Source organism: Cololabis saira, chromosome 19 (genome assembly GCF_033807715.1).
Source record: "Cololabis saira isolate AMF1-May2022 chromosome 19, fColSai1.1, whole genome shotgun sequence".
Taxonomy (NCBI): Eukaryota; Metazoa; Chordata; class Actinopteri; order Beloniformes; family Belonidae; genus Cololabis; species Cololabis saira.
This window is the reverse complement of record NC_084605.1, coordinates 28,212,086-28,231,971: the sequence shown is the minus strand read 5'-3', so window position 1 is coordinate 28,231,971 and position 19,886 is coordinate 28,212,086. Positions and strand designations below refer to the sequence as shown.

The window sequence follows — 19,886 nt, the reverse complement described above, 5'->3', positions numbered from 1 at the left end:
CTTCATAATATAAACACTAGAGCTCACGGGATTGCTTTTAACTCTTTTAAGGACCATTACAACACAAAATAGGCATTTTCACCTGCCAAAAATTGATTGAAGGCCAAATACAGTTAATGAAAAGTTGTTTCTGCCTAAATATGACTTGATCTCATTCTTAAACTTCATAATCTGAAAATCTGACGTTTTAGCGTTGTCGCTCAACGGGCTGCTGTGCGCGCTCCTGCGGCCAGAAATCAGAAGAAATCAGATTCTGGCAGGCAATCACTTTTTGGCACAACACCGGAAGGGCTTATAAAAAATCCTCCCCCTCAATACAAAATCACCAAAACAAATCAATCAATAGAAAAAGAATAGAAAGGAAAAGAATAGGTAAAAGAAACAAAGAAAAATACAATAAACACCCAAACAAAAATATCCATGAAATGGCAATTTCATTTTAGTACGAATAGCCTGTTAATTTTGTCTATATAAAAGATACCCCATTAAGTTGGTCCTAAACATTTTTAAGGATGACACTAATTTAAGAGATCTATCTAAACAGTTCCAGAGTTGAGGGCCATGGAATTTAATAAAGGATTGGTGACTGCAGGTTCGACAAAGAGGTCAATGAAAGTTCTTCCCACCTCTAACTGAATAAGAATGAATATCTGATGATAACAGATATTCATCTATTCATCATTCATTCATGTTGAGTATTTGATCCTTTAAAATACACTACCCATGACATGAATTGCATTACACTTTGTGAACATTATGCAATAAAGAGAGAAAAAAAACAATTCTATCGCTTTATTTGATATTCATTCAGTCATTCGCCTTTAATTAACCATGCAGGCAGGTCATTAAGAACACATTCTTATTTACAATGACGGCCTGGCAAGCGACAAGGACCACTTGGGGGAAAAGGAAGTGGGCTAGGGAGTAAAACACAGTAAAATTGTAGCTCTGCAAAGGTAGAAAACCATTAGGGAGGATTTTTTGGCAAAGCAGCAGAAATTGGCAGAACACCGGTTTGTTTTTTCATAGTTCGGGGTCCTGAGGGGAGCCACGTCATGACGTCACTGTAAACGTCAGTTACGTCACTGCGTCTGCTTCGGCGCGAGAATTGAAGCAACAAGAAAACTGGATTAAAAAAGATATTATCTTTGTAAAAGAATTGTTTGATGAAAAGGGTGGTCTTTGTAGCTATGAAAACTTCATTAAAGCCAGGTCTTTTCCGATCACATACAAAGAATTTGCATCGGTTATAAAAGCTATACCCTCAGGTATAATTGAATTAATGAAATGTCATTTCAAAATGTTAAAATTCAAATGCCACGTTTAATGATTAGAGGTTTAGATTTAAGAGACAGAAAGTGTACAAACAAACATATAAGGAAGGTTTTCCATAGTTACGATAAGATTTCACCCAGAGGAAAATGTTTTTGGAACTCACAATTAGATAACATAAACTGGCGTAAAGCTTGGTTGTGTCCTTTTAAATTTTGTATCTATAATAATATCAGAGAAATTAATTTAAAAATTTTATCTATCTACCGTTATCTATCCTTGTAACAAGTTAATATCCAAATTTGTTTATGTTGATGTTGATTGCACCTTTTGTAAGATTGAGCCTGAAACTCCCATACATTTGTTTTATCACTTCTCACTCTCATCTGCGTTTTGGACTGATTTGGAGAATTTTATACATAGTAAAATTAACTTTTCTATAACAATTATGGCTAAAGATGTTATCACTCAGTTTGAATCTGACAATAAACCATTGAGTTATATAGTAAATCTTATGATTGCAATTGGTAAATTTCATATAGCAAAATTCTCAAAATCACTCCCAAATTTCAATGCTTTCCTTGGAGATTTTAATGTATATATAGACTCCCTTAAACTTGTCAAACCAAAAGAGCGAACACACATTGTCATATTATAGAGACATTTTTTCTGTCTTGCTTGATTAAGCTAAATTAATTTTATAGATATTTTTATTTTATTCATTTATACATATATATAATTTTATATTGTATACTGTATTGCACAAGTTTTTGTGTATTGCATACGTTTTTTGTGTATAAATGTTTGGCTGAATGTCTATGTTCTAAATCTCTAAAATGCTCAATAAAAAAAAAAAAAGAAAAAAAGATTGAAGCAACAACGTATCTGCTCTAATACAGATTTGGTAGCATCCTCGGTGGACCATATTGCTAAAAAACAGGTTGTCTCCTCCTCAGACCGATGCTGCTAGTTGTTTTTTCTTTTTTTTTTTTGTATTTTTATGTTTTTTTTCATTGTTTTTTTTTGTATTTTTATCTTTTTTTTCTCATTGTTTTTATGTTTTTAAGTTCGCTGCAGTTGTTTCTTGTTTATCTTGTATGTTTTTTTTATTTTTTCCTTTCACAGTTCGTCGTCACACTCCTCCTCCCATAAAGGTTGATTCTGTAGATTCTCACAGTTTTCAACTTGACATGGTCCACAAGCAGGCATGCATGGTAGTCCATATGCTCTGCAACTGCACCGTTGTGTTCGGCAGGCGGTTTTGCAATTACAGTGGACCATCTGCAGGAGGCTTTCTGGGGCAGCAGTCTTATTGGTCATAACTGGCAGGAAGATATTGCTCTCCAGTTTCCACCCCCAATCCACTGGGTTCATGTCACTCTCCTTTTCCATCCACACCATGATCTGGAAATAAACTCTTTGACAATGGTATTTAGTCGAGGACTCTGTAGGAGGGAGACGTTCTGGAGTAACAAATGACTTAGCAGAAACAATTTTCTTGCTAAAAAGGTTGTAGCGCAAAGAAGCAAGTGAATCAGTACTCTTGCCGCCAAAAAACACTGCCATTGCCTTGCTCCCATGGTCCTCGATGACATTCCTTGCCTGATTTGGGAGCAGAAACACATTTGCACAGGACTGGATGGTTGATTCACGTTTCACAAGTTTCTGGAATGCTGACTGTTTCCCGACACTAAAGATGCGGGAAGTTGTATCACATCCTGTGAAAGCATGAATAAAGAGCAACTGGGAACACAACTCACTACCCAGGACTTGTTTCATCTCTCTGATGTTGTACACTTTACTAGCTTTGGACTTATCTGAATGAAAATAGAGGTCTCTATTGTTTGTCTCAGCATAGTAGAGCAGAAGAATAAGCAAGTCTGTATCCTCTCCTATCAAGGTTGTGGTCTGATGTTCTGATGCTTTGACTGCAGTTTTGACTATGTCAACACAGGTTTGCATCACCTGATGCATTGATAACACTGCAACACAGCGACGATGGAGGTGAGAAAATACAGTACAGTGGATTCTTTTAATTTAATAATTTTGTTTAAAGAATCATGAAAAATCGTAATCGTGGGCTAAAAATCGTGAATCGAATCGAATCATGACCCGAGTGAATCGTTACATATATACTTGCGTCTGTATATTTTTGTATATTACTAATATAAGAATTCATAATCGTCATCTTTATTGGCCATTTTCTCAAAACGAGTTTTTACCTCTAACAGCGTAAACCCACCGGACGCCGAAGCAGAGCAGAAGCACCGCGCGCGGAGGCCGTCTCCTTGGTTAAACAGGGCGTGAGCCTCCGCAGGCACTCTGCTCCGCTCCGCCTGCAGAGTGATAAGAGTTTTCCAAAATCTCCTGTGTAAATTTTAATCTGATAGGTGAATAAGGTCAAACAATAATTTTTAACCTAGCTTTATCCAATGTTAAGATATATGTTCCTTTATGCGAATTGGCGCATATTCAATGAGATACGCCTAATTTGCATAGTTACACATACAATTTCAAAAAACTTCCAATGCAATTTTTTTTGTCTTCATGTAAGTAATTAACTGGGGAAGTTTCATGATGATATCTATTTGTTAAAAATTTTACCCTATTCACCTGGGATTTCTTGGCCACCTTGGTCGCCATCTTGTAAAATACACCTTTCTGGTGGTCAGATTTTGGTAGACTTTTAGGATGTCATTAAGTACACCTAGTACTACAATAATCCACTGAAAAACCTTTTGTTAGAATTTTTTTGGGGTATGATGGTTTTCTTTCATATATGCAGCCGACTATATAAATTCGTTGCTTATTTGAAAATGCTGCCGTCTCAGGAAACGGGCAGGTAGCATCTCTGCAGACCCCTCACACCCAGGACACAGTCTGTTTGAACATTGAACACTGTACTCCAAAACTTCCAGACTCAGAGACAGTTTCTTCCCCCAAGCTGTTGCTCTGATGAACTCTCAACACTCAGTCTCAGAGTAATCAATCACTGTGCAATAATAATAATAATAACCACAATCATATGCTGTAACAGTGCACCTTTCAATAATCATGTCTACCTCATACTGCTGCACCTTTCACTTTTTCTTAATGTTAATAAGAGCCATTTGTTTATTTACTGTACAGTGAGCGAAATAACCAGTGTCAAATTCCCTGTCTTGTTTGACCTGACTTGGCCAATAAACCTGATTCTGATCTCCCAGTCTTGCTATTGCCATTTGTCTTAACAATGCCCCCTCCGCTGACGTGAGCAGTTCTTTCTTCTAGCCCAGCAAAGAGTTGGTGCTAGCTTGGAACCGTTTTTTCTGGCCCGAAACCTGTTCTTTGTCAGTGGAAGCAGAAAGCCCGGTTCCAGACTCAGCACTGACCCAGAACCAGCCCTGGAACCGATGATTGCAGTGGGAACTGATTAACTGATGCCTGAGCTGGAGGAGGCCGAATGCTGCGGGCAGGAGTCGTCAGCCAATCCACCAATCAGGAGGAGGGACATGGGAAGTATAAGTAGCCAGCTGACCAGGGGCCAATCTGAACCCAGCACCGCCTCTGGGCCTTGCTTGCTTTGTATGGCTTAGTTTGGCGTGTATTGGTTTGAGTACCTCTGTACGGTGCATTTCTGCTTTGATATTGTTCTTTTGTTAACCAGCACTTAGTTGCTTCATCATTGTTAACATGTTACTTTTGTAAATACATAACTTTCAACTATGGGGGGTGGTAGTCTAGGACAGTGGTTCCCCGACCCGTACGTACTAGTACCAGTGGTGGACAGTAACGGAGTAAATTTACTTGAGTACTGTACTTAAGTACATATCCAGAGGATTTGTACTTTACTTGAGTATTAGATTTCTTTGGTACTTATTACTCTTACTTGAATACATTTCTAAGACAAATATTTTGACTTTTACTCGAGTAAATTTCTAGGAAGGTTGAAAAGTACTCGTTACTTTTAGGTCTGCTCTTTTTTCTTCTTCCCTAAAATCCTATTGGACACAAGCTGTTTTTGTCAAAGGAGGAGACCTATCACAGTGCACGCTCTCAGACAGACATGGGGAGACAGTTTGTTATGCTCTATATTGCTATATTGTACTGGTACATGTCCTTCCTGTAAAGTTAAGTGACTTCAACATTGAGTTATTGAAAGCAGAGATGTAGTTTTTTGTAAAGCAGTGGTCTTTGAGGGGGATCCAGACTTAGTTGGATGGTGCAGGTTCATTTGGTTTCAGTTCATGATTGTTAATAAACTGCATCATCTGTCCTCTTATGAGCCCATTCATTTGATTTGTTTTTGGTGTTTCTGCAGGTTTTATATAACATTGTGGTTCTAAAAGCAGCACATCAGTGCAGCTGGTTTCAAAGAGTTAATTCTCAGAAACAAGAGTTAAAAGATCCTTAAATTAATTTAGAAAAAATATAGTAATTTACTGATGTGGAAAATAAGAAATGTACTCTTACTCTTACTTTTACTTAAAGTACATTTAAAAGCATTTACTTTTGGATACTTAAGTACCTTTAAAAGCAAGTACTTTTCTACTCTTACTCGAGTAATATTTTGACTGAGCTACTTTTACTTGTAACGGAGTAAATTTTGACCAGTAGTATTTGTACTCTTACTCAAGTACTGGGGTCGAGTACTCTGTCCACCTCTGACTAGTACCAAAATAGTCTTTAATTTAAAAAATGAACATTAATCATGTTTTTTTTTATACATTTCTCTTTAGTTTACTCTGTATACATATGACTTTGTTTTTCTCCAATGTCACCAATGTATAAAATATGCACAAAAGGACATAAAATATTTCTGAAAAATGTCTCTTAATATGAGACCAACAATTTTTAACATTTTTCCTTTAACAACCTGTCTGAGTAGATTAAAAATTGAGTAATGATATAATAATAAGGAATGAAATCATTCCCTGTGTTTGTCACCAGTGTATAAAAAAACACAAAAGATATTCAAGACATTCATAAATTATTCCTAACAATGTCTTATGAATGACTCATTCGCAAATATAATTTTTACAACTGCATAATTTCAAAGCAGAAAAAGTTTCGCGCCCCCCCAGAGATCTCTCGGACCCCAGGTTGGGAGACACTGGTCTAGGAAGAACCAGGTTCAAGCCCAGGAATGACAACCAAGATGAACCACCTTGGGCCCCTGAGCAAGGCCTTAACCCTAATTGCTCCATGGTGTTCGTGTCTCAGATGTAAGTCGCTTTGGATAAAAGCGTCTGCTGAATGACAGTAGTAGTAGTAACTAGCCTAAGACATCAGGTATTTAAGGTATGTTAATTCTTTTTCCTTGAGTCGGTTGTAACATTGAACACACGCACACACACAAACAATAATGTGGTTTATTACACAACAAAGGGGAGTTTCTGCTGATGTACCTAACGTAAACATCTTTCCTTTATTCCTCTTCAGGCTTTATCTGTACACTCACATGCTCTGTGCAGGTGGGTTTGTGGATAACAAGACCCGCTCACAAAACTGAAAACATAAACGACAGCAGTGTTTGTGAAGGTGAAGTGTGTATCGAATACTGCAAAGAAGTTTATTGGTGTATTTGGTGCGCTGTGTCTGTCCCTCGGTCGCAGACGGAGGGTCAGATCGTGTTCTGGAGAGCTGAGTTCACGGGGGGTTCAGATGGAGTAGAGTCGGAGCTGCTCCTCCAAGTCTCCGTCGGACACGTCTCCAAAAGTCTCCTTGTTGTCTTTCAGCAGCTGGAAGATGGCAGCCAGCTGCTCACGCTGCACCCTGTGGAGACCAATGTCAAAAGGATATTGAGAAACTGGCACAAAATATATCAGTTCATCAAATGACCACTAGGGGATCCATCTCCATTTTCCTCCATCTTAAAATGTCCAACTTTACCACAAAAATAAACATTTACAGTCTGGAAATATGTTTTTCTTTTGAGTGACAGGTGCATCGCAGTCAACCTTTCACATTAGCTTTTAGCTGATGGTGATCTTGACCTCTGAGCTTTGATTAGAGACCTAACAGCGTATTCGCTCCTCTCTTAATTGTACTAACAGACCTCTGTGACCATCACCTGGTAGACCTGGGATGAATCTAGGGATGTGCTTAGCTAAGCAGCCGCAGCAGCTAACCCTGGCCTGAAGTCGGGCCTGAAGTTTGCCGGCTCTGGCTGACCAGAGAACGGTCAGTCGGTTCGGCTTTAGCTCGTCGACTGCTGGTTAGGAAGCAACAACACTGAGTAGACGGCTCTGTTGGAGGAACTGGACCGCTAACTACCTGGACCTGGGCCTCTACTGGGCCCCGAGCTCCAACCGAGCTCAGAATCAGAATCAGCTTTATTGGCCAGGTTTGAATATTGTCCAACAGGAATTTGACTCCGGTAATTTCGCTCTTTGGTAGTAAAAATAAACAATAAACAAATGTGGTATTTCTATGTACAGTATAAACATTTTAAAGGTGCAGCAGTTTGAGGTAGTGAAAAGGACAGTTTTGAATAAAAATAAGAATAACCTATTTACAATTTTGCAAGATAAATTATACAAAGAATTATACAAAAGAGCTGCAGTTGTAGCAAAGGACTCTGGGATAGCTGAGGGTCTCAGTGGAGCTCTGCCAGGGCTGGGCGATATATCGAGATTTTAATATATATCGATATATTTCCAAACGCGATATGGTACGAGACAATATCGTTTATATCGATATAGCTTATTTTGCGACAAATTGACTGTACATCAACGCTGACCCCTCGCGCTGGCAAAAAAGTACCTTTGTGTGCTGAAACCTGACAGTGTTGACAGGTTAGTTTTCCTGGCACAAAATCTGTAAAATGTACAGTAGTTGACTTGTTGAAAGAGATGTTTACATGTTTTATTTGAGATTTGAACAAATGTTTTGTTATTTGCACAACTGTCAACCTCAGTGGAAAAGTCTGCCTGTTACTGTCTACATTGTATTAATTGCACAGTGTATTTTAATTTAATTGTTATGCAGGAAAGGGATATTTGTTTTATTTTATTCAAGAAGCATTTTTATTCTATATATGCAGGCAGTTTATTTTTATTTCATTTGTTTTATACATTTTGATATTGTGCAGACCTCTGTTAATAAAAGGTACCTGTGTGACATTTGGCACGGGGCTTTGTATTAAAACTGAAAAACAGAAAAAAATGAAGCTAACAGAGATGCTATGCTATAATGCTTTGGGGGAAACCCCAATTATGTCACAGAAAAAATATCGATATATATATCGAGTATCGCCATTCAGCTAGAAAATATCGAGATATGACTTTTGGTCCATATCGCCCAGCCCTAAGCTCTGCCAGCCTTCAGTTAAGAACTGAAATAGGGATGTACGGACAAAACTGCCAAGCATGACTGCAAGAAAACTTTAGTTAGCATCATAGGTTAGCATGAGCTAAGCTAAAATAGTTGTGGTGATTGAGGTCAGATAAGAAAAAAAAGCAGTCAGAAATGCTGTGGGCGACTAAAAAGGGTTACCGTATTTTCGCGACCATATGGCGCACTGTGTGGAAAGGTGCACCCTCAGTTTTGTGTGTCATTTTTGGTTTTAAAACATACATACGGCGCACCGACCCAAAAGGCGCCGTCTACGGAGACGGAGCTGCACACACGCGCGCTGCAGAACACACACGCGCTATAAATACAGCGGAAGCAAAACTTAGTTTGATATTTTATTTCACTTTTCACATCAATCAAACCCTTCAAAGGTTCATATTCTGTTTCTGCATTAAAGAATTTAAAAAAACCACCGGGTTGCTGCACATAAACCTGTCTCAGCCACTGATCATCTCCTCATCCATCCAGCCCTTTTCATTTCACTCTGGCTGGAAAAGTCTCTTTAGGGAACGCTTTTCTTTTAAAAATCCCGACCGCGGCGGTCCGGGTCCCGCTCCCCGTCTGTTCCCCCGCGCTGGACCGGGTCCGCTCCCCGTCTGCTCCCCCGCGCTGGACCGGGTCCCGGGTCCCGGGTCCCGGTCCGCCCCCCCGCGCTGGTCCTGCGGCGGTCCCGGGTCCCGCGTCCCGGGACCGCCGCGCTGGACCCGCTCACAGGGGAGCCAGTACCGGGTTGTATGCGACAGGAGCTCCGTTAATTCAGCTGCGCCAGTCCGAATTTCCAGACCTGTCTCAGCCACTTGATCATCATCATCCCTTCATCCAGCCACCCCTTTTCATTCACCCTTATAATGACTCCGGCTGGAAACGTCTTATGCAAAGTTTTTCTTTTAAAAATCACCATACAGTTTCTGTCCATCAGCTGCGCCAGGCAAGCGCCACATAAACCAGTAAGTGTGTGTCGCGCCGCGAACACACCCGCGCATGTCGGGACCCGGTACCGGGTTTGTAACCGACAGATTTGGCTGCAAATTTCGGAGGGTGAAGCTGATCTGACCTGAGACAGACCCCAGAAATCTCTGCTCCCAAAGCGGCCGGGAACCAGGTCGATCGGACCGCTTTGGGAACCAGGAAGTCGGGCTGCAGCAGCGCCCATCACCGCGGCTTTAACCGGGGAAAGTGACCGGTTCCGACCGACCGGGACCGGAGCAGCCCACATGGACTGGTAGAAGGGGTTCCCGGGGGAAGGGCACCGGCATTTCAGCCGGATCTGCAGCGGGGATGCGGCGATCGGACCCGCAAACCCACGGCAGGTGCTTCCTCGGTTCCGACATGCAAAACACACGCGTGCTGCAGAACACACACACACAAGTGTGCTTATTTAAATAGAGCGGAGCAAAACTTAGTTTGATTGTATTTTATTTCACTTTACACATCAAGCAAATCCTTAAAAGTTTTCATCATCTGTTTCGCATTAAACAGCTCAGTGGAGTCTCATTCACGTCGCAACTCACGGGGGCTTCACCCGCCCCCTTCTCCCTTTACCGTTCTCATGGGGGCCGGCCTTACATTACCGTAATTCAGGTAATAGACACGGCGCACCGTTTCAAAAGGCGCCCGGGACATTAAAAAAAAAAAAAAAAAAAAAAATGTGCGCCTTATGGTCGCGAAAATACGGTAGTCCCATTTTTTTGTTCTTGTTTCTATGATCAAAAGATAACCATGTCTGTGAGATGCAATAATCCAGCACTCAAAGATGACACTAATATTGTAAAAACAATTATATGACAACTAAATGACCACTGAAATCATGGAGAACCTAAATTGGTGGTCACTTTCAGTGAAAAACAATGTTACTGACAGTTTAAATAAATGAAAGATGAAATGTTAAAACATGTGCTGTCAGGTTGTGTGAGTCATGATGAAGGGACGACACCCACACCGTGTACTTTAAACCTAATACGATGTAAACAGAGTAGAAAAAGAAAACCCACAAGAAGCTCACTGCGCCTCATATTAGCACATTGTTTTGTTTCCCCAACTACACAAGTGGCACGTTTCCCCTACGCTTTACCGAGTTTAGGTTACTTTCTATCTTTACCAATCTTCCATGGTTGATTCAGACTGATATTTATTTTCATTTATCTACAGATTTTAAGGAAAAGGTTGACATTTTGAATATTGTTAACCAGGTCTTCTGATCTTCTCTCCTTAGGAAACTTTTGGAGCTAAAAACTATTCATATTGATATGTATGTAGTAATACTTAGTTTGAGGACCCGTGTATGTGACAAATCGGGTACGTGCACATGAAAGAAGACAAGTGGGTAAACACGACTGCATGAAAGAAGGGAATATCTGTATACGTCTATTCACAAATGGAAGATTATGCTCGCGAGGGTGGATTCCTTCACTAACGACACAGATGGTAACAATTGAAACACGCGTGTCAGTTTTCTTGCACATGCTTCGTGTTTTTAGAATTACACTTTAAAATACTCAACCGAATGTATCTAAGCATATAAAAAGACAACTGCTCTGATGATGTGCTAAACACATAGACCAGTTGATGAATTAGCCACTCGATAAACCAGAGTTGCACCAGGATATTCTGATATCCGTTTTGTCAATGTAATTACCCAGATTCTTTTTCAGAAGCCCATAAAAAAGGTACTTGCAGGTGGACCAACAACCATTAAACACCACATTGTCTCGGAGATAATACGGATGATTTAAATCATTACAGCATTCAGTCCATCTTCATACACCCTGGCGAGGAAGAGGAAGTTGCACTGGCCAAAAGTGAATTTTGATCTCATGTCAATAATGGAGAATATTGCCTGAACAGGCCATTTAAAGTCAGGCTGGATGGTGATAAATAAGTGCTATAGTTGAAGCTCTGGGGAAATGGGCGGCATCACCGTCACCAGCACCTGCTCCCGTGAAAAAGCCACAAATCTAAAGTTGAAGAGTAGGAACGATTAAAAAGAAAAAGATCCATATGGGCTCTGGAGTACATTAAAACAAAAGAAAAATCACTCAACTTGGTGTCCTGCTGCGTCCACAAATTTACTTCTGATATTTTCCCAAGATCCAACACTACAAGTTGCTTAAGTGCTGTAAATCTCCAACGTCCCGGATCTCCCCACACAGTTTGATAAACCTGACAAACTGGAGTTGATAGCAAGCTTTGTGTCCAAGTTCAGTCAAGGACGGGTCTGAACCCAAGAGGCTTTCCTTCAGCATCAATTAACTTGAGATGCAAAGGTACCAGAGAGAAAGGTTCTAACCCAGATTAAGAGCCAAGAAAGCCCCAACACCAGCTAACAAAGCTTCTACATGTTAAAGGTAAACACTACAAGTAAATCTCCAAACAACCTGATGTTCTCATGTCTACAATTTTCATTCAGAAGTTCAGGGTCCATGCTACTGGACTCTGGTCTCTATGGTCTCTGGAGGTAGAAGTTGCAGCAAAGAGCACTGTTGTAAACTAAAAGGTAAAAAAGCCAGACTGGAATTTGTTAAAATGTATATTGACAAGCCAAAATGCTTCTGGGAGGATGTTCTTTGGACAGACGAGACAAAACTGGAGCTTTTTGTAAAGTCACATCAGCTGTTTGTTCACAGATGCAAAATAAAGCATTTAAAGAAAAGAAAATCTACCGTATCCATGTGAAGCATGGAGGAGGCTCAGTTATGTTCTGGAGCTGCTTTTGCTGCGCTCAGTGAAGGGTGCCTTGATTCTGTGCAGGATACAATGAAAACTCAAGACTATCAAGGCTTTCTGGAGAGAAATGTGCTGCCCAGAATTATGAAAGCTTGGCCTCAATCACAAGTAAAGGGTCCTCCAAAATACTCAGCTAAAGGAACAAAAAACTGGACTAGTCCCAAGTGGACTCCTATGAACCCTGATCTAAATCATTTTGAACGTCCGTGGCACAACTTGAAACATGCAAGTCTGGAGGAGAAACCCTTCAAACCTGAGACAGTTGGAGCAGGTTGATCATGAGGAGAAGACCAAACCACCAGTCTACAGGTGAAGACGTCTCATTGGGTGACAGAAATCACTTGGTTGCAGTGACTGACTCAAAAACATTAAGTTGAGGGTGCAATCATTTTTATCCAGGCCACTTTCATTAGTTTGTAATTTAAAATGATTCTGTCAAACCTTGATTCAAAAGCAGTGTCATGAGACAGTGTTCATTAAATTAACATTTATTATTAGTTTTGTCAGGTTCTCTAAATTTGTACGCGTGTGTACATCTCTGTTAGTGAATTAAGGACTCAAACACAGGCATTAAAACGTCTAGATGGGTAAATGCTAATTAAAAACATAAAAGCGGGCATCTTCCAAAAGGAACTGCCTCTGACACGTTTGAAGATGGAACATTTTCTTGGATGCGACTCAGAACATTAGCAATGCTTTGAATCCAGAAGACATCTTAAACACCAACATGACAACGCCGACGGTTCCATTTTTATCGTGACTTATTTCTGGTCACGACTTCATGTTTTAGTACAGGTGGAACAATCGAGGTGATGTTTGTCATCTGGAACAGAAAAAAATCGCAGCAGCAGTGCGACAGACGTATGACCTCAGTGATGAACCACCATGATGCAGTTATTTGCATCAGGGTGCGTTGAAGCAGGAAACATGTAAGACATGCAGGGCAGCAGCCCTCGAGGATCTGAACTGCCCACTTCTTTCCTCATTCACCTTTTACAATAACTACAACTCGTGAAAACTGGGTATATGACATTTCAAGGTGATTTTGAACCTTTGAAAGTTAGGGAAAACATAATATCTGCCTTTATTCACTCGAGGAAAAGCATCTTGTGAGCTTGTACATAATTGAATGCATGTTATTAATTTAAATTCATCTTTTCTGCTGCGAAATGACAAAGAGACTAGACAAAAATAGGAGTTCTGTGTGACTTTTGCTCCCCCTAGTGGCCCAACAGAGGAATGTCCTCCGAGAAAAAAAACAGGTGATGGTGTTTGGTCCCAGTGGCCCTTGTAAACCCCTCCCTGTTGACTTCGGCATTTTGGCAAATTATTTAAAGCCAAGTGTCACAAACTTGGGTTTTAAGATGGACAGTGATTTTAAACTAGATCGGCAAATTAGTGCTGTGGTGAAGTCCAGCTTTTTTCATATTAGACAGCTGACAAAGGTGAAGTCCTTCCTTGCACAACAGCACTTTGAAACAGTAACCCATGTCTTCATTACATCTCGGCTGGATTACTGTAATGTACTTTATTTGGAGTCAGTCAGTCCTCCATTGCACGTCTCCAGTCGGTGCAAAACGCAGCCGCTCGCCTCTTAACTGGAGTACGTAAGAGGGAGCACATAACTCCCATCCTAGCCTCCCTCCACTGGCTGCCTGTGCATTTTAGAGTCCATTTTAAGATTCTTTTAATTGTTTTTAAATGGCCCCGCTTTACCTCTCTGATCCTCCCCCCCCACGCTCCTGCTCGGTGCCTCAGGTCAGCTGATCTGCTGCTCCTGGAGGAACCGAGGTCAAAGCGGAAGCTCAGAGGGGATAGAGCTTTTTCTGCTGCCGCTCCAAAATGATGGAACGAGCTTCCTTTAAACATTAGACAAACCTCCTCACTGTCCATTTCTAAAACTCGTCTTAAAACCCATTTTTATTCCTTGGCTTTCAACCCTGCATGAGACTCTGCTCCTATTTTAGTGTTTTTATGGTTTGTTTTTAGTTATTGTTTTAAATTAGTTTTAAAAACAAGAAGCTATTATTTTAGTATTTATTTCTTGTTAATTGTCTTATGTTCCTGTGTTGTTTTATTTATTTGTGTACAGCACCTTGTTTCAGCTGTGGTTGTTTTAAAGGGCTTTATAAATAAAGTTGAGTTGAGAAGAGTTAACCAACACTTCAAAGTGGAGACTGAAGATGCAATCAACACCTGCTGTGACACCAGTGCAGAGCACATATGTGGTGGGGAATATGGGGAGGCAAGGGAAGTCAAAATGGGATTAGATGAGTCACTTCATGGCCACATGAGGATGGAGAGCTGCTGAGCACACAACACTTCTGAGGACAAGTCTGTGAATAAACATTGGTCTAAAGCAGTGGTTCTCAAATGGGGGTACGCGTACCCCTGGGGGTACGTGAGATTTTAAAATATACATATATTTAAAAAGTAGCATCCATGCAAAAATCCTTTAAAAATAATTATTTCATAAATAATTGAGGAAAATATAAGTCTAAATTCATAAAATGAATTTTATCTTCAGGAGTAGGCTATTCAACTTATTATCCTAAAACCGCAGAGTCTCCCCCACACCAGGATGGTTCCACCTAACCTGTCAATCACCTGGCTTCACCTGTCAATCACTTGGATCAACGATGGAGTCGTGGTTGAAGCATAGCAGCAATATTTTTATGTTTAATAAATCTGTTACTGATGGCACAGTGCTCTGTTTTAGGTCTTTTTTTTAACAACCAAAAGTGCTTTGCGCTGGTTAGGGGGTACTTGGCTGAAAACATATTTCACAGGGGGTACATCACTGAAAAAAGGTTGAGGACCACTGGCCTAAAGTAACGCAATGGAGTAAAACTTGCCTAGATAAGAGCGGAGATTCACTGCGAGAAAAAATGCAAGAAAAAAAAAAAAAAAGAAGCACAATGAGTGGTGTCTCTAAGCCTCCCGACATTCATTCGTCAGTCAGCTAATGCTTGGCTGAGACCCAATCTGGCCTCACTCGGACCAGCCTTAAAGCTGAGCTGTGATACAGCAGATAAACGTGGATGAGCCAAAGAGCACACAAGCACACGTGATGCCGCGAAAGTAAAAAAGGAGGAGGTAGAACCAAGATATTCACTGGCTTTGTGACCCAAAGTCTCCTTTTCAAGCATTTTTGATTGGAGCTGGGATTTGAAGGATACAGAACAGACTGGTTTATTACCTGCAATAAATAGTTTCTAGATACAGTTGTTAGGTTGCTTTGTTGTGTCAAAGTGCTCCTCTGCCATTGCCGGTAGCGTGGGATCTTGAATATTTTGAAGCAGCCCAGAAACTGACCTTCTTGATAGTTTAGAACTGATGTACGATTACCAGCACAAATTACAGCGAAGGTGGTGTCACCAGTTGTAACTGTAGTTTTTACTAACCTCTGCTCTTCCTCCAGCTCCTCTGTGGACATCATCATCTCTAGGTGGTGGGTTCGTGCCTTTCCAGGGATGTACCGCAAGGGACTACTGTCATCTGATTCCACCTTCTCTTCTTAAAACACAATTAAGGGATAGATGCAAATTATACTTCTATTTCACCCCTGCTTTGATCTATTACATCACTGAGAGAGTATATACTAAAACAGGAAAGTCACGAGTTGCTGGAAGTGCTCACCGTTGAGCCCCAGGCTCTCTGTGGCTCCTTCAGTCTGGGGGGAAGAGAAAGCACACTGCAGGAGCGCCGTATCAGAGAGCCCAATGAAAGACCTGTGGCTTCGCCCCGATGAGGCCTCGGAGGATGTGTCTACCTCTAAACTCATGTGCCGGGATCCAGGACAGGGGACGGACAGGCTGGATCCTGTGGAGGTGGAGTGCTCCACTAGTGTTGCTTCTTCTGTATCAAACCTGGGTTGATCCTCCTCCTGGGAAAATTAGGGGGACAGGTGGCAACACGCCATCAAGTTAAAACAGCTTTATGCTAAATTTAACATTTGATGCAGTTTTTACTTGCAAAATATCTGACTGCACATCAGATTACCCCGTTGTGGTTCTAACATTCCTCACCTCGCATGAATCTGAGTCCTGAATGACTGAAGAAGGAAAATTTCCCCACTGGAGTCTGATTTGAAACTCTTGTCTGTGCTCTTTATTCAACTTGCCACGCTCTGAGCCTCTGCCAGCTTTACAGGGGAATTGTAAATGCTAAAAACCAGGTCAGGGAGGTCAAGTCCCGAGTGGCAGGTGAAGGGTCACCCTGATGGCTGCATGAGTCATGCCTTTTCACAATAAGAGTGAAGCCATACCACCTCCATGGAAGAAACACAGCCAAAATACATGAAAGATGATGGCGTCGGGTTTACAATGTTGATTTTTATGGCGTCCAATGTTGCACATCAGGTGAAAATGAACTACATTTAGGATAAGTATCCCATAAACACCAGGTGGTGGTTCTCTTGAGCAGAGCTGCAGCTTCCAATGCTAAACTTTGTTTACTTGCTTCATCCATCTGGTCACCAAAACTAAGCAGCTCTTGTGGTTTAGCGGTGCTAAATGTTGAAGAACCGTTATATTTACTGGAACTATCTCTTGGGTTGGAAATGTTGGAGCCAGAAATGCAATGCCAGCAAGAGGACCAGTTGCAGTTGTTGCTGTCTGACTCAACTCCGCCTGAGGCGGTGCACATCAGGATGGGATGAAGGATCTATCATAGGGTCCCCAGCTGTGGCAAATCTACCTTATTGATTCAATGCAGAAGAATGACTCAAGATGTTATTCTGTATTCTTATCTACAGGGTTTTCTGACGTCACAGATCCTACTAAACTCTGACGTCACAGAACAAGTCAGAGGGGGATTATCCAGCATCCCCAACTTGTGTTTCTTTCACTTAACTATAAAGTTGTGAGAAAAACGAGATGGCCATCAAACTATGCCCATCCTGCAGAGGAAAGAGGTAGCTAGCAGTGTCTGACTCCTCTCAAACACAGCTTGAAGAGCTGTTGTGGTGTATCTGTGAGATATTTTGACCAAATAGTTTCAAATGCATTTATTTAAGATCTCACGAAATTGTTTCAACGGTTTAAAAAGGGTGTAATATTTTAATAAATTGAAAAATAAAAACTTTTAAAATAAAAACGTGGATTTTTTTCTTTTATACAGTCAATTTTGTTAAAGATTTTTCAAAATAAGTCTAAATCTGTTACAATGGCTTCTCCTGCAGCAACAACAACCTGAAAATACTACCGTACTTAGATCAGTTATATTAATCTGATTATACAATGGCCAACTTTAATATGAATTAACACTTTGTTAGGTATAATTGATTACTTGAAAAATATCCTAATGCTGCTTTAATCAGAAGATTCAGAAGAATCAGAATCATCTTTATTGGCCAAGTTTGAACATTGTCCAACAGGGAATTTGACTCCGGTTGTTTCGCTCACTGTACCCAGATTTAAAAATAGAAAACAGTAAAGTAAATAAACAAATGTAGTAAATAAACAAATGTAGGCACTTATTAAACATATATACAATTAGAGAACTGAAAGGTGCAGCAGTATGAGGTAGAAAATAAATTAAAATGTCTTATTATTATTATTTAATGGGATTTTTCTCTCTCATATAAATTGCATATTTCCCAATATACTTAGCATTTTATACAGTAAACAGTATCAAATCACCCAGTTCACTTCTTGTATGTGAATATGTATATGTAATATTCTTGTTAAGATTGTGAGTTTTTGCAGTGCTCCATTTTACTTATCCTGTGAAGGACAGAGTCATATTGATAAGTTCAGAAAACTGTTTTTTATTGTTGTGTTTTGATGTATTAGATGTAAGCCCAGTGGATATTTAAAGCTTACAGAAGGCTGCATTTAACTGCTGCTATGTCATTCCTGCAGTATTTCTGCAGGTGTTTTGGTCACTGCTATTATTTGTAATATATTATATTATTTGTAATCAGCAGAAATTATCTGTCCCCATATGATAAAATCCACCATCCCCCCTGATTTTCTTTTACAATTCGAGTACTGCCTATAAATTGCATAGTTCCCAATATACTTACCACTTTATACAATAAACAGTATCAAATCAACCAGTGAACATCTTGTATCTGAATATTGATATTTTCTCATGTTTTAAAGTCATTGACTGACATTTATATCACTGTTTTCACGCAGCGGGATCATAGTGGGAGGGAAGCAGGGGCGTCAATTGGGTATGGCAAGGTATGGCAGCCGCCACACCTTGGCTTCGTTTGTTTTTTTTAACACATTTATTGAATTACTCTGTCTATTTGTATTGATTATTCTATTACTTAATACATATAGAATAACTACAAATGCAAATCAGAACAACATGATCGATTTCACTAGTTATTATACACTGCAAAAACTGCAAAATCTTAACAAGAATATTTGTCTTATTTCTAGTTAAAATGTCAAATTTTTAGTCAAAAAAAATCTCATTACATTTAAGACAAGACTCAAAAACAACCATTTTCACCTGTTTCAAGTAGATTTTCACTTAAAATAAGTGGAAAAATCTGCCAGTGGAACAAGATATTTTTGCTTGTAGTGAGAAGATAAATCTTGTCCCTCTGGCAGATTTTTCTACTTATTTCAAGTGAATATTTACTTGAAACAGGTGAACATGGTCAAATACCAAGTTATTTTTCTGGTGATGACTCTTGTTTTAAGTGTAATGAGATTTTTTTGACTACAAATTTGACATTTTAACTAGAAATAAGACAAATATTCATTTTTTTGAGTTTTTGCAGTGAGCGAGACTGCATTTGAAAAAGTTCCAATTTTCTTGACCACACAGATAAGCTCCATAGACTTCTGTGATGAGTATTTGCTGGACGTGTTGATTGATACTCTAGTTAAGTTCTGTGACTCGTAACCTTGCCATACCTTAGCTTCCACTGAATTGACGCCACTGGAGGGAAGGATGGTTAAACAGATTAAGTGGATAATTACGTAACCGTCCAGCAAAGACAACAAACAATCACTGCGTGTGTCTGTAATCAGAGATGCTGGTACCCACCGAGCGGACCGACTTCACCACGTCCCAGTGGTCGTGTCCGCTGCCGCTCAGCTCGCTCCACAGGTCCGCGTCCCCGCGCCGCACCGCGGGCACCAGCCCGTTCAGCCGCGGCCCCGCCGGGGCAGCAGGCGGGGCTCTGGAGCTCCCTGCGGGGGGTCTGGAGCTCTGTGCCGGGGGTCTGGAGCTCTGTACCGGGGGTCTGGAGCTCTCTACCGGGGGTGCTCGGGGCGAGGAGCCCCGCAACAGCGACGTCGCCACCACCAGAGCGAGGAGCGTGAAGATGGCAGCCGATAAGACCAGAGTTACATCCATAGTTGTGGGAGGCGCGCCGCCTTTCCGCGTCTACCTGAGCCGCCGTCCTGCCCGCTCACGCAGCCATCCCGGTAATCCTCGCCAAACATCAGCGCTAAGCACCGTTTACACTCAAGCACAGGCTCCTGTACGAGCGGGACGTCACATCCCCGGCCCCGCCCCCCGCCGGCCCCGTGCCCGCCCGCCGCCGGCACGCCCCGGTCTCGCCAGGGAGCAGCCCGGTTTTGGATTTA

The 19,886-nt window shown here is 40.9% G+C and overlaps 1 protein-coding gene across 1 annotated transcript; it reads right to left on the bottom strand.

Annotated features, from left to right (window-relative positions):
- Positions 1–6,862: 6,862 nt before the first annotated feature.
- On the bottom strand, positions 6,863–19,653 carry LOC133419113 (matrix-remodeling-associated protein 7-like). Its single transcript, XM_061708125.1, has 5 exons — positions 19,342–19,653; positions 16,103–16,216; positions 15,970–16,003; positions 15,735–15,846; positions 6,863–7,026 (listed from the first exon to the last, which is right to left on the bottom strand). The coding sequence occupies exons 1-5, from the start codon at positions 19,651–19,653 to the stop codon at positions 6,912–6,914; spliced, it is 687 nt and encodes a 228-aa protein (XP_061564109.1). The 3' UTR covers positions 6,863–6,911.
- Between the last annotated feature and the right edge of the window lie 233 nt (positions 19,654–19,886).